The sequence below is a fragment of the Pyrenophora tritici-repentis genome, chromosome 2, assembly GCF_003171515.1.
Source record: "Pyrenophora tritici-repentis strain M4 chromosome 2, whole genome shotgun sequence".
In the NCBI taxonomy this organism is placed as follows: domain Eukaryota; kingdom Fungi; phylum Ascomycota; class Dothideomycetes; order Pleosporales; family Pleosporaceae; genus Pyrenophora; species Pyrenophora tritici-repentis.
In genome coordinates, this window is record NC_089391.1 from 3,573,473 (window position 1) to 3,587,476 (window position 14,004).

At 51.5% G+C, this 14,004-nt stretch overlaps 7 protein-coding genes across 7 annotated transcripts; 3 read left to right on the top strand and 4 right to left on the bottom strand.

Moving 5' to 3' along the window:
* Positions 1 to 1,215: 1,215 nt before the first annotated feature.
* PtrM4_068070 (Protamine-P2 domain containing protein) lies at positions 1,216 to 1,419 on the top strand (the record flags this gene model as incomplete). The annotated part of the gene is made up of 2 exons (XM_001933481.2): positions 1,216 to 1,288; positions 1,343 to 1,419. The coding sequence occupies 2 exons, from the start codon at positions 1,216 to 1,218 to the stop codon at positions 1,417 to 1,419; spliced, it is 150 nt and encodes a 49-aa protein (XP_001933516.1).
* Positions 1,420 to 1,830: 411 nt separating this feature from the next.
* PtrM4_068080 (DUF2985 domain containing protein) lies at positions 1,831 to 4,466 on the bottom strand (the record flags this gene model as incomplete). Its single annotated transcript, XM_066105810.1, has 5 exons — positions 1,831 to 1,836; positions 2,504 to 3,036; positions 3,130 to 3,222; positions 3,272 to 4,119; positions 4,174 to 4,466. 5 exons carry the CDS (start codon positions 4,464 to 4,466, stop codon positions 1,831 to 1,833), a joined length of 1,773 nt encoding a protein of 590 aa, XP_065964437.1.
* A 1,186-nt stretch (positions 4,467 to 5,652) lies between these two features.
* On the bottom strand, positions 5,653 to 6,848 carry PtrM4_068090 (OXR1, Oxidation resistance protein; the record flags this gene model as incomplete). The annotated part of the gene is made up of 3 exons (XM_001933483.2): positions 5,653 to 5,797; positions 5,852 to 6,189; positions 6,243 to 6,848. 3 exons carry the CDS (start codon positions 6,846 to 6,848, stop codon positions 5,653 to 5,655), a joined length of 1,089 nt encoding a protein of 362 aa, XP_001933518.1.
* A 543-nt stretch (positions 6,849 to 7,391) lies between these two features.
* Positions 7,392 to 8,255, bottom strand: PtrM4_068100 (tRNA (guanine-N(1)-)-methyltransferase; the record flags this gene model as incomplete). Its single annotated transcript, XM_001933484.2, has 1 exon — positions 7,392 to 8,255. One exon carries the CDS (start codon positions 8,253 to 8,255, stop codon positions 7,392 to 7,394), a length of 864 nt encoding a protein of 287 aa, XP_001933519.2.
* Positions 8,256 to 8,769: 514 nt separating this feature from the next.
* Positions 8,770 to 9,259, top strand: PtrM4_068110 (GRIM-19 domain containing protein; the record flags this gene model as incomplete). Its single annotated transcript, XM_001933485.2, has 3 exons — positions 8,770 to 8,927; positions 8,999 to 9,151; positions 9,211 to 9,259. 3 exons carry the CDS (start codon positions 8,770 to 8,772, stop codon positions 9,257 to 9,259), a joined length of 360 nt encoding a protein of 119 aa, XP_001933520.1.
* Positions 9,260 to 11,141: 1,882 nt separating this feature from the next.
* Positions 11,142 to 11,609, bottom strand: PtrM4_068120 (Med9 multi-domain protein; the record flags this gene model as incomplete). Its single annotated transcript, XM_001933487.1, has 1 exon — positions 11,142 to 11,609. One exon carries the CDS (start codon positions 11,607 to 11,609, stop codon positions 11,142 to 11,144), a length of 468 nt encoding a protein of 155 aa, XP_001933522.1.
* A 459-nt stretch (positions 11,610 to 12,068) lies between these two features.
* On the top strand, positions 12,069 to 13,731 carry PtrM4_068130 (2,3-bisphosphoglycerate-independent phosphoglycerate mutase; the record flags this gene model as incomplete). The annotated part of the gene is made up of 3 exons (XM_001933489.2): positions 12,069 to 12,837; positions 12,887 to 13,469; positions 13,521 to 13,731. The coding sequence occupies 3 exons, from the start codon at positions 12,069 to 12,071 to the stop codon at positions 13,729 to 13,731; spliced, it is 1,563 nt and encodes a 520-aa protein (XP_001933524.1).
* Positions 13,732 to 14,004: the final 273 nt, after the last annotated feature.

Here is a 14,004-nt window from a genome sequence, read left to right on the forward strand (position 1 = left end):
AGCAAGGAATGCGATACGACATAGGAGATGTGTGTGTTTGGAGGAGCTGATTGCATTACTGAGCAGGCCGTCGTTCCGCGTGTCGGCACAGCTCTTTCTCTCTCTCAAGGTATACTCATGTTTCCAAACGATTGCACCGTCAACGACCATAGCCACTCTGCTCGTTAAAACTGTCGAAGTATTCCAGTGTGGTTGTTATCGTCTGAATGACGTTGAACCACAAGATCAAGCGACTGCTAAATTAGCGGCAGCTGATCCCTTCAGATATTCAATCTGGGCACTCCAGTCAAGCTTTTTCCAAGCTTACGCGTATCGACCCCATTGGGGGAGGAAAGGCCACTGTATGGTACTGGTGTTGCTCGCATCGATGATCTTCCGGATCGTCGTTAGGAAACGCCTTGTTGCCTGTCTCGGCAGCGTTTGAGTACCGTTTCATCACACATCAGCTGTTGCGCGATCACAGCTGCTTGCAAAGCAACACAGAGAATTAAACAACATTAACAGTGTATTCAAAAAAGCAAAGAGCATGGAAAAATTGAAGGCGTCGACTCACTACCTGGTTACGGATTATCGGGTCGGTTCGACATGGTTGCGACTATGAAAGGAACATGAGGCTCAACATCTGCATTATATCGGCCCGTCAAAGCCAGCAGAAACGACAGCCACGCGTCTCTAATAATTCAGGTAACCATCGACAGCTCTCTGACAGCCGTGACACATCCCAAGACCCCAGAACCCCGGCCGCTACTACTCCGCAGAACCACAAAGCGCCACTACGCGCCAGCCCGTTGACGCAGATCGCCCAATGCACTCATATTCATCGTTCAGGAAGTCTAGAACCCGGTTTCAGCCTGCTTGCTATGAGGCAACCAAGTGATGACCATTAACGCCTAACAAGGTGCAGGCGGCATGGCAAAAGCCCGCAACCAAGCCGAGCAGCTCGGTTGTATAAATCCAGTCCCCCCTCAGGCGAATAACTGGATTCCTCACTTCAAGCTCACCATCAAGTCAAACTTCTTCAAGTCGAATATCTTCTTCCCTTTTACGTCAAACCTTTCATACATTCACTCCTTGTCGCCGGGCGACCTTTTTTCTTCAATCTACTCTTACATCAATCAAACACTGCTACTGCTCAACGCAAACTCACCTACTACTACCTCTACTAAAACACCCCGAAACGTTCAAGTTTAATTATCTAAACTCTATTTTTTCAAAATGCAGTTCTCCGCCATCATCGCCACCGTCTTTATGGCCGCTTTCGCCATTGCCGCGCCTATCGCCAGTGACGGTACGTCTCCTCTTCCTTCTTGCTATTTAAAATATCACTGACAAATAATCTCAGAAGTCACCCCTCGTCAGAACCACGGAATGTGCGTCTCCGGCACCACCGCAGGCGTCACCCAGATCCCAGACTGCTAGACAATAAGCTGCTAAGCATTTGTACCCCTGAAGTAGAGGCGTACGTTAAACAAACGAATCGGAGAGAGGGAGAAACGGAGTATGGGACGGATGCAGTGTGTGGGAGTGGAGAAGAGTAGAAAGGAGGAATGATGGGAACCACGTACTTGGCTGGGCCTGAAGAAATCATACATCAACCAGCTGAGTGACGTCTCATGGGGCGTTTCGAAATTTCTCACTGCACACGTTGGAGTATTTCAACGCCTTTTAATGGAAAGATATCTCACTTGACCACAATCTTGTTGCAACGTGAATCACCGTTCCCTCTGCCCATGTCAGCATCTTCTGTGCAAGCACGTTTACATCAGACAAGAAAACTTAGCTCACATTCTCAAACCGCATATCTAACAAAGAATCAAAGAGGCGAATGTCTCAAGACTGGAATGTGACTCAGTCACTCAGTATTACAGTAATTTACTAGCAACGCCGTATCCACAACACTAAGACACATCCTTCTCGCTCCCTCGCTCTCCCTATGAAATGGATACGAAACTAAACAGGACAGAGCAAACGCAACATAGTGTGTGGGACCTAAAACTTCATGTCAAATGCAAAAATAGGACATTCACAATACAAAAGCGAGTAAAAACATAGATTAATAACTCCGCAAGAGCGTTATCGATTAATCATCATCTAAAAAGCCATTATACACATATTAAATCCTATAGATAGTTATTCTATTCTGCTCGAGCAGAAAAAAAAGAGAGAGAGAGAGGTATATACGCTAAAACGCTTCAAAATTAATCAGGCAAATGCACCGAGACCCCACATTAGCGCTGCATAACCAACAGCTCAGATCTCGTCTCATCCCATGCAACATTACCCAAGCCAACCCACATATCAACCTCTACTATTCAAGCCGGGTATATTTTGTAAAAAAGTGCCAATGAAAAAAATGCCTCGTCATCTACGCCCCATCCGCTCCACTCATCCTCACACCCCCATCTCTACTCGTTCTAGCATCTCTACTCTCCCTGCCCGACTCCGTCTCTTCTTCACTACTCCTATCCCCCTTCTCCTTCTCCTTTTCCTTCTTCTTTTTGACCTCCTTGATCGCCTCCTCCGTCAACTCCTGCCTATTCATGCGCTCCAGTACATCCGTCTTTCTCGTGCGCTTATCGCCGAGCCAGATAAGCAAACCCGCAGTCGCATTACAGGCAATGGAGCAACAAAGGATAACCGTGGTGATGGCAAATGGACGGCGTTTATAATAGATACCCCATGTGCAAGCGCCGAGGGAGATTTGCAGTAGAGAGTGGCAGTCCAGTAGTACTACGATGGCGACGAGGAAGCGAAGCGGGAAGGCGTAATGAGTTTCCGTCTCATGGGGTTTGTAAAAAGAGTGAGATTTACAGAATTTAGATTGGTGGTGTTCAAGTTTTTCCTGCTGTTTGGGGGTTAGGACTGTGAATTCCCATTGTTTCTCTGGGTCGGAGGGGTCGGTGACGCGGGGGCCCGAGACGGGGGCGTGTTCGGCGGGAAGGTCGTTGTGGTCGGTGAGGTCGGGGAGCATCTCCTTCTTGCGGCGGGACCAGGTGAAGTGGTGGTAGTGGGCAATGTAAATCATGTGATAGGTGTCTACAGCGCGGAAGGGTGCGAGGCCGTCACCGACGACGGCGAAGAGGGCGACAAGGACACTGTCGATGATGTGGACGACGTAGATTTGTTGACCGCCGACGTTAGCCCAGCCGATTAGGAAGAGGACCCAGGCGAGTCCGAAGGCGGTGATGAGGAAGGCGTAGAGGGTGACTAAGAAGCCAAGGGCTGGGATGGGTTAGTAATGAGTTGGAATGTAGACAGCACATGAACTTACGTCTCCTGACATAGTGCCCAAAACCCTTCAGCGAACGCTTCATCCTTGATCGCCTCGAGTGCAGCATATGTCGGACGTGATCGTTGACCTCCTTCTTGTCTGCCACACTCCAACCAGAGAGGTCCGTGTCTTCTGGCAGAACCGCAAACCGTGAATCGGACAGTTGTGAATCTATCGTCATCATGGTAGTCGTGGTACCCTCAGTCTCTGATCGCTGCAGTCTGGGGGGAGCATGCTGCTCCTCTGCCTGAGCGGCCAAGGCAGGTCGCAGTATCCGATTGATCTCCAGACTTTCCTCGGCACTCTTGCGGCGGCGCAGGTTGTACGTGGGTCGACGGTTGAGGAAAGGCAGATTGGGGATGAAGAGTGAGTTCTGCATGTTGGTCAAGGAGGTGAGGGTGGCGACTTCGGGATCGAGCGTGTCCAGGACATCGACCATGCCCGACGTATAGTTTGCCGATGGGTCATTTGCGGGAGCAGGAGCATTGGCAGTGGTGGGTAGTGTCTTTTCTTGATCCTTCTTAGCACCCCAAAATGGCATCCTGACCTGCATCGCGCTCCTGGCCTTGCGCAGCCGACTCTGATCAGGGTTCGTGAGAGTCGGGTCACTGCCATTGCTGGAATCAACCGATCCCAACTCGTGGTTCTCATCCAGGACGGGCAACGTATTCAGCCCCTGGGTCGAGGGATTTGGTTGCTGGGATACTTGTCTGAGAGCGGGGCTTGCTGGCATGCGTCGTATGCCTATACTGGCTTCACGGCCAACTTGCGGTCGTCGTGGGTACTGTTGCGGTGCTGTTCCTCTATTTGGCGCAGAGCTACTCCTTGCTCGCTGTGTCTTGAGGGTGCTTTATAGAATGTTAGTAGCCGGCCTTGAAATCTTATAGGCGTCGAAAACTGACTTATACGTGACATGCGAGGTCGGGTCTGCCTTCCTCGTAGGTTTGGGGACATGTTCACCAGCGTCAACCGATGACTCCAACGATGTAGGAGGCTCGATGACAGGACGCGCTCCAAAATCCTGGGCATTAGTTTCTGGGTCGGCAGCAAAAAGGCCCTCATTGACGGCCTGGGTGCTCGAATTACGATGTGCTAAAGGTGGGCGTGGCATCTGTGAGTCGGCGGCAGTTGCTGGCTCTGGGGCTTCGGCGCTTCTGTTGCGCGCCCATCGCGTCTTGGACCTTAGTTTGTCCATTGCTACCGCCAGATGGAGGACGGGAATGTGCAAACCCCAGGTCAATCGAGTCAAACATGGCTTTATCACTTGGAAACGGCGCGCCGTCCGGAAACGGGCTGGCGGCTAGTGGGTGAAGATTGGCAACATTCAAGCCTGGCAGATTGTCTTGGTGCACGTCATCCTGCGCCGCTGCTCAACCTAACCCCTTTCTTTTGTCTGGGCGAGCATGGCGCTGGGCACGCGGGGAGAAAGCCTACTATTGCTGTGAACCTGTCGTTTGGGATTCAACACTGCCCGTAAGGATGCTACGAGACGCCGTCGTGGAGGGCGAATGATCACGCACTCGTCCTCCAGGGAATGTCCTCGTCAGTTCACATTCCGAAACTTTTAGGACAAGACCCTGCAGCACATAGCCCTCGCTAGAGGAAAACGAGTTCCCGAGCTTCTGCTGCACACTGACGCCATCGCCCGCCTGCCGCAAGTCTGCTACAGAGAAGAAAACATGCAGAATTCGCAATGGTGCACGTCAGGGGCCATGGTACGGTCCTAGCAACACCCACAGTATTTTCGCACGCGTTGCTTTCAAGCACCAGTAGCGGCGGGTACCTTATTTAGCGCCTTAACCCGCTGGTCTAACAGTTGCCGGCCCGTCTCACACATGAAGATGTCTGGCATATAAAGATATTTTTGGCAGTTGCTAGGATAAACCTGCGCGGCATCTGACAGATAATGCGACGGGATATAGGCTGTAGAGAAATCTTCCGACCAGAAGGACCCTCGATTGTCGCGTATTCAGACTGACCAGTCGGGCCGCTTCCGAGTTAGCATCCAGGTAACCAGATCCCCAAGCATACAAGATCGGATTAGATAAGATGTAAGCGGTTGAATACGAATACATCAGGTCGGGGCATATATTTCTGGTCACCGAACGGGCCAATATACTTTCACGGGCAAAGAGACGTACTATTTGCCATGTGTAAGTCGGTCAAGAGATCAACTAGCAAATCATCCAAGGCAAACACAACGTGAGGACATCCCATGGCATTGCAGCATTTACTTTTTCAGCATAACTCATGTCCAACCCAAATAATCACCCTTGAAGCAAAACATACCTACCCTCTTGAACGCCATGATACTATGCCGCCAGTGCAAAGTACCAAAACCTGGTATCGTTACGAAAGAAGCCCCCAACCTAGATTTTCACTCATACACCCACATACCACAGCTCCACGCCCATGACTTCAAACTTCTTGCCGTCATCGCTCAAGGGCTCGTTGCCAAACGTGGGACACGTATCTGAGACCCCCTTCTCCAGGTTGTCGTCTAGCCATAGACCGTAGTGACCGTCCCTGTCGTGATCGTGTCAGCATTACTGTAACCAAGCACAGATCGGTCTTACTTACCCTCCACCGATGCTGAGATAACTGTGCTCGCAGAAGATCATGTAGTCATTGACCCCGCTGTATGGAAACGCCTTGAAACGTATCCGCTCAGGTGTGCTCGTCCCACTTCTAGTAGTTTGTCCATTTCGTGGCGGTGCCAATGAATGTCCGTTCCTTTTCGGCGACGACACTGTCGTCATGCGGACAGCGTGTGTGGTGTCTTCTGATGGGGGCGGTGGGAGGTTCATCTGCAGATCTGGAAGACCAGAGAGGACGTGTGCGCGCCAGAGGAAGCATTCGCCGTTGCCATAAAACGATGTCGAGGGCTGTGGTGCGTCCGACAGATATGCGCCGAAAAGCTATCGCAACATGTTAGTACTGCGTTATAGAGTGTTTCATATCTTGAACATACGCTTCCACCGCCATCCTTGACTACGAGCACAAAACCTCCTCTCCTGCCCACATAGTCCTCAGACTGTTTGTATAGCGTGCTTAGACTAACACCATTTTGCTCCAAACTGTATGCCAACTGCCACTCGTCTACCAGCTGCAGTCTTGGTGGCAGTAGCAGTCTAATCTCTTCCGCTAGCGCCTTGGTGAGGAGCTTGCCCTTATCCCGCATTTCACTCCTCCATCCCTTCAAACTCAGTGGTGTTAATGGAGGTGGTTGGAAAGGGCTTGCTATCCGATGCGGTGGTTGGTAGACGGCATTCATGTCTGTGGCCGAGGACACGAAGCTGGCCAGGGATTGCGTGAATGAAGAGGCGGTGGACTGCAACTGCGATTGCAGGTTGCTCGCGCTATTACGGTTGCTGTGGTTGTCTGATCTGGACTGTGCTTCTGAATGCGGACTCGCGTCGGTATTGAGTCGCCGTAGGATGCCTGACATGGCATATGAGACGGGATACGTAAAGTATGAGGACGAGCGCTTTGTCGTCTGGCGCTGCGAAGGCGACGATGTTTGTGAGGATGGGGGACGGAAAGGTGGAGAAGATGGGGCATCTACTGGGCGCGACATGACTGGTGAACAAGCTGTGGGAGTGATGTGCCTGAATTAATGTGGGTCGCGTGGTGGACGTGAGGCGTTGGGGCTGTTGCAGGTGAGAGGAGCTGTGACGTTGCGCAAATTTAGTGGCATGACGCTCGTTGTTGAGGTCAGAACGTCGCAATAGTTGCTGTAAAGCATCGGGAGGTTACATAAGCGATAATGCGGACAGATTGCGTGCATTCTGGAAAGCTATTGTGGACGCCAGGAACACCAGACTACCAAAAGACGGTGTATGCGTAGCGATTGCCATGTATGGTGAGCTTCTTGGACGTGGAGCTCATCGCGCTAACACGTCTCCAGAAGGCTTAGTTCCCGCTTTCCGACAGGGCTGACTTCGGGCGTTCTGTATACCTTTACAGCGAGCATCTAAGTGCATCTGTATCGTCTGCTGGCTTGATATTTGCCCTCATAGCGTACATTTCAAGTTAGTGTAGCCGGGGAAAAAAGCAATTTTAGCGGCGTCTTGGTAGCGAGTATGATCCTATTATTGTTCTCGTCAATAATCCCCCGGCCTCATGTAGCCTCGCTGTTTTCCATGGCAGGCTCATCCTGTCCAGCTTCCGCCTCCCTTGTAGCGTCTGCCAGGTCCCGATCTAAGCTTTCCTCGGCGGCTGCCTCTGCTGCCTCTGCTTCCTTCTCCGCATCCTCAGCATCGCCTTTCAGCTTGGCGCCCTTTCTCTCTGGCATTACTGCCATGAAAGCCTTGCCCCAGTCCTCAAAGTCCATCCACTTTAACATAATCTCCAGGACATGGTTCGTGACCAGGACTTGCCGACTCTTCATCTCGAGGTACTCGCCGATAGGTAACTTTGCAGTTTTGATACCGCGTTCCATAGCGCGCTTGTGACAGATGCCCTTGTGTCGGTTCTTGTCAACCAGACCTCCGATGATATACGTGCTGTTGGGCTTTAAATGTGTGAGAACATTGTCGGACTCTGACGAGAGGTACACGATCTCGCCTTCTTCCGCTGAGTCACCGTTTTCGGCCGATGACTTCAAAGCGCCCGCTACCTCTCCGCCTTCCGGTGCGGCCATCCACTCCTTTGCTTTCTCGGCGACCTCCACAAAGTCCTCCTCGAAGAATCGGAAGCCCTTCCAGCTCGTATATTGCTTAGCCAAGATACCATCAAAGCGCTCTTTCATCTTGCCCCCAAAACTGCTCAGTGCCAAATGTGCTCTATAGTTTGCTTTTCTGTTATCGCTATAGCACCTCGTGATTTGAAGTCCCAAACTTTTAAGCTCATTGTCGAACATTAGCTCCTCGAAATCGCAATCAAAGATTACTGTAATCGGCACTTGTTTGCCGGGTCCTGCTGAATGCCTGGGCGCCCGTGACGGCGGTGGTCTTGGTTTGTTGCCATTCTCATCAACTGGCATTTGGGCCCATGTTTCTCGACGTCTTTCTTTCTTTTCTTTGATTTTCTCTTTTCGCTTCAATTTGCGATCTTCACGCCCCGCTTCCCAGCGCTCTTGCCGTCTTAGCTTTTTGAGCTGGTTTTTGGATAACTTGGGTTCTGCACCCTCCGTCTCAGCCGGGGTTCCGGTCAAAGCTTCGGGAGTGTCCACTTGTTCGTCATGTTCTGTTACGGGTAATTGTTCGTTTGGTGTGGATATCGCAGGCACATCCACAACAGCCGTATCTGCATCCCCGTTGTCCAACTTGCGCATCTTCGCAGGCCTTTCATCGGATTCCATAGTTTCGGTAAAATTGTATGTCGATTGTGAAGAACAGGCAACGATTGCTAGCATCGACAAAATTATGCTCACCTCACCTTAGCGTGCCAAGCAACATCCCTGTCATCGCGGCTTCCCAAGCGTGGACCTCAATTCACGTCTCCGCATTGAGGGCACACATTAAATACCCATTGCACCACGAACACGACCGCCCATTATGCCGCAGGATATGCCGCCCGTTGGCGGCTACAGCCCCGTCCAATACAAGCGCAATCTCCCCGTTCGAGGCTTCCGGCCCGCCGCATACCTCTTCGGAACCGCGGCGCTGATGACATATGGTTTCTGGAGGGTTGGACAGGGTATTAGGGAGCACAAGTACGTCGAAGCTATATTGGGGGACAATTATGGATCTAGGGAGTTGAGGGACAAATGCTGACGATTTACAGCGAACTCGCGCGCGAGAAGATGTGGGCGCGGATATACCTTATCCCAGCACTACAAGCCGAAGAAGACCGGGACCAAGTGCGAAGACATCTAGCCGACAAGGCGCGAGAGAAGGAGCTACTTGGCACAGAGACCAAGGTCTACCACAGCGACAGGTAAGGCACCGGCAATGACATGGCCTTGGCAAGAATACTGGCTAATCACCCAATCACAGATTTGTTCGACCTACATTTGCAGTCACACCAGAGTATGAGACGAAGTAGGAGCGGAACCAGGAGCGATGCATGTTATTGGGAGTGTACATATATGCAGAGGTTATAGCGAGTAAACATCTACCATGGCTGCATTCCAAGAATTGCCTCGACTGAATGAACCCTTTCTTTTTGTTTTGAATACGTGTTGTAAGGTCAACAGATTCCAAGCTCAGAAGCAAATCAATTGGAGACATCCAGATCTTGGTGAGTGTGTGAGCTTGTGAACTACTGACTAGGTTGTGGCGAGTGTCCGTCCCATGGTTCAGGTGCACTGCGATTCTTTGGTCGCATCCCGACACCTAACCTCTCACTTCCTGCACCCACCAGCCGCTTGTCCGTCTGCTTTGACTCTCTACTCCTCTCTTCTACCAAAATCACGACCGAACCGCCTAGCGACAGCCAGTGCGACAGGAAAAAGACACTCAACCCAATAATGTCTTTCCTCACCAAGCTCTTCTCCAGCCCCAAAAGACAAAGTACAACAATTCCGACCACACCCGTCTCCGACGACTGGGAGCTCATCTCCTCCCTCGAAGCTGTCAGCGATGTCGGGGATAACACCCCAAGTTGGTCTTCGACTTGGACTGTGATTTCCACCCCCAAATTGCCTCCCACTTCCGTCTCCACCTCAGCTTCCACTGCCACCCCCCCGTTCCAAACCCAGCCCCACTACACAAAACCTCACTTCACAGCCAACGCAACCAACCAACCCCAGCACCGCCGCCGCCAGCATCACCACGAAGGCAGAGCGGGAGGCAGAAGAAAAAGAAGAAACAGAGTCCGAGAAATGGATCAAACATCACCCGCTAAACCAGCGCTACCAGCACAGCAGACTCAACATCCTAAAGGGAAGACCCCACGGATTGGGGGTTAAGATACCTCGTCGACAACCCGCTGTGCCGCCTAGGGTTGAGTTGTTGAAGAGGGGTATGGTTAAGAATTTTGTGTGGGGGAGGATTTGGGGGGCGTAAGAGAGAAGTGGGGAAGGAGAGGAGGAGAGGGGGGGTGATTGGTGTATTAGGATATGGGCTTCGAGTATATGCAAGAGAAGAGCATAGATGCTGTTAGAATACACGTGTGAGGGGAGACAAGTACCATCCATAACTAATGGGGCGAAACTAGATAGCTACAGGCTGTGTTATGGATGCTAGACACATCATTGTCGAGATTCATACGTCTCATGACATGTACGTGTTCTCAATCTACCATTAGAACTATAACAACTTTCCCAACGTGCGAGAGTTGTGCTTCTTGGAGGTTTTACTGTAACTTACCTGCAGTTATCTCAGATCTCAGTGATGTATACAGCATCATCATAACAGCATTTCTGTTTTGTAGAGTAAGAGTGGCTTCATGACACTATCATCAGAGGAATTAGAAGAGGAAAGGTAAGTGAGGATTTAAAATCAGGTGAATGACTATGGAGCTATAATCTTCCCTGTATATCGTGTGTTGCTTCTGCATCACTTGTAATGCCTCTGTTGGCCTACTACACTCTTCGAATCCATCAACCATACATTGCTAGACTAGGCTACTTCAAGATTGAGTAGTTCCGATGTGGTACTTCTTGTCTATGCAAGATTCCCTTTGTAGAATCATACTAGTTGTGTATTTGCTAGACACACGTTGTACTACAGAACTGGCTGGCGCCAACCATCATGCGCGAATTATACAGATAGTCCCGAGTGCGTATGATAATCTTCGTCTTGGTGTAGCGCGGGTCTATTGAGCGTAGTCACTGGCTGAAGTGTCAGCACCAACTCACATCACATTCTCTGATATCCGCACCTGACATACCTTCACGATCCTCGAGAAAGAGCGAGGTCGAGTGCGTCCATGCAATCAATAGACATGCGTCCTAGAAGGGATCAATCGGGGTCCTGCCGGCGGCTCAGCCAGTCATACTCTGGTCTCCATCTCCATCCTCAGTCTGAGCAGTGGGTTGGCCCAGCTCCCTCAATGACGCCTTGAGTCGCGCAATACGCATCTCCAGATCCTCAATCTCTTCTTCTTGATCTTCACAGGTACGGTCGATACCCGGCAGGGATGTTACGGCGCGTCGTGCCTTTTGTATCTTGAGACGGATGTCATTGGCAGCTGTTGCGACATGTTGGATTTCGAGCGGGCCTTCTGCTGAGAGTTGGGCGGGCGTGGGGGTTGAAGCTGGTGGGTGAGAGGGTGTCTCTAGTATGCGCTTGAGGAGCTTGTGAAGGTCGGGGAGTATGTCAAAGGTAGACGGCGGAGGGAGGGTTGGGGTAGTCTCGGTGGGTGGCGGCGGTGGAGCTGGTGTCGCAGCACCCGTGGGGGCAACAGAGGCTCGCGCGGAAGCCGTCGCGTACGGTGTAGCTGCTCCTGACATGTTTACGGCATGCGACGAGTTGGACGTCGCTGCATATCTAGCGCCGTGTTGTGGTCGCGAAGACGGGGATGACGCTGCTCCTCCGGCTCTCCTCCGACGGATAAGGCTGAGGCACAGGCTGCTGATTGGACGGACTCTTTGCAGACGACTATCGCTATAATGGACTGATACGCGCTTTCGGATTTCAGAGTCGCCGCGAAATCGCGCAATTGGATTTCATAAGGTGAGATAAAGTTCGGCCGCGGATCGTGGGGAGACGTGGTGCCGTGGTAGACAGGCTCTGACGTTGACCGGTGATGCTTTTTGTTGGAAACCTACCATTTTAGCCCCACCAAGCCTGCCCCTCCGGTCAACTGCTAATTCACTACTTTTCTCTCCGAGACCCCTTATCTTCTCTTCTCGAGTGAATTCTCGAGTTCTTTTATTCTATCCTTTATATCCACCTGATTGACCGCGACCATGGCAAAAGTTGACCAAAAGACAGTCCTCATCGTCATCGACGGCTGGGGTGTTGCGACTGAGAAGTCGCGCAAAGATGGCGATGCTATCCTCGCGGCCGACACGCCTACTATGGACGAGTTCGCCAAGGACGGATCCAAAACCGCTCAGGGCTACACCGAACTCGAGGCCTCCTCTCTCGCCGTCGGACTTCCAGAGGGTCTCATGGGCAACAGCGAGGTTGGTCACTTGAACATCGGCGCGGGACGAGTTGTATGGCAAGACTCTGTTCGTATCGGCCAAACGATCAAGAACGGGAAGTTGAAGGATGTCGATACCATCAAAAAGTCATTCCAGCGCGCCATCGACGGTAATGGAAGACTCCACTTCTGCGGTCTGGTCTCCGACGGTGGTGTCCACTCTCACATGGACCATTTGATTGCGCTCCTCAAGGTTGCAAAGGACCAGGGCGTCCCAAAAGCGTACATCCACTTCTTCGGTGATGGCCGAGATACCGACCCCAAGTCAGCAGTTGGATACATGGAGACACTGCTGAAAGCGACCAAGGAGATCGGACTTGGTGAGATTGCAACAGTCGTTGGCCGATACTACATCATGGACCGCGACAAGAGGTGGGATCGAGTCGAAATAGGCATGAAGGGCCTGGTTACTGGAGAGGGAGAGGAAAGCAACGACCCAGTCGCAACCATCAAGGAGCGATACGCAAAGGACGAGAATGACGAGTTCTTGAAACCCATTATTGTCGGTGGAAAAGAGCGGAGAATACAAGGTAAGTCATGGCCTAGAGTACCTGCATGTCCACTTGCTGATTAGTCCAGATGACGACACTGTCTTCTTCTTCAACTACCGCTCCGACCGCGTTCGCGAAATCACTCAATTGCTCGGCGATGTCGACCGCTCACCCAAGCCCGACTTCCCTTACCCCAAGAACATTGACATTACGACAATGACCTCATACAACCCCAAATACACATTCAACATCGCTTTTGAGCCCCAGCGGATGACCGATGTCCTTGCTGAGACACTCGGAAAGCAGGGCGTCAAGCAGTGTCACGTTGCGGAAACTGAAAAGTATGCGCACGTTACCTTCTTCTTCAACGGTGGTGTAGAGAAGCAGTTTGAGAACGAGGAGCGTGAGATGGTTCCTTCGCCCAAGGTAGCCACGTACGATTTGGAGCCGAAGATGAGCGCCATGGCTGTTGCCGAAAAGCTCTGTGAGCGAATTCGAACTGGCAAGTTTGAGTTCCTCATGAACAACTTTGCACCACCAGACATGGTTGGCCACACTGGTGTTTATAAGGCAGCGATTGAGGCATGCACAGAGACAGACAAGGCTATCAAGAGGGTCTACGATCAGTGCAAAGAGAGCGGATACGTTATGTTCGTTACTGCTGATCACGGGTGAGTTGACGTCTTATGACAGATTAGGAAGTCAGGCTAACAATGTGCTAGTAACGCTGAGGAGATGCTCACTGAAGAGGGCACACCCAAGACTTCTCACACGACTAACAAGGTTCCTTTCGTCATGGCTAACGCCCCTGAGGGTTGGAGCCTGAAGAAGACGGACGGCGTGCTTGGTGACGTGGCGCCGACACTGCTTGCGACAATGGGTCTTCAGCAGCCTGAAGACATGGACGGACACAGCTTGCTCATCAAGTCGTAAAGCAACCATGGACCGGTCGAGACGCTGTCCTCGGACCTTGATCCGTTCCCCGCTTTCTGTTGATATCTGCTCCTAGAGTATTGACCTCATCTACTCATAGACGACTGATAGAGGTTGAATAGAAGCAAAAATCTACCGTCACGTCCAGCAATGCGAGTTTCGGCGAAAGCCGTGCATAAATCCATCCAAAGATGCAGTGATGTCGGCCACCCCGCGGACGGCTGTCCACTCCCACAATCCCGTGTATAGCGCTAGTACCGTCTTGGCGACGAC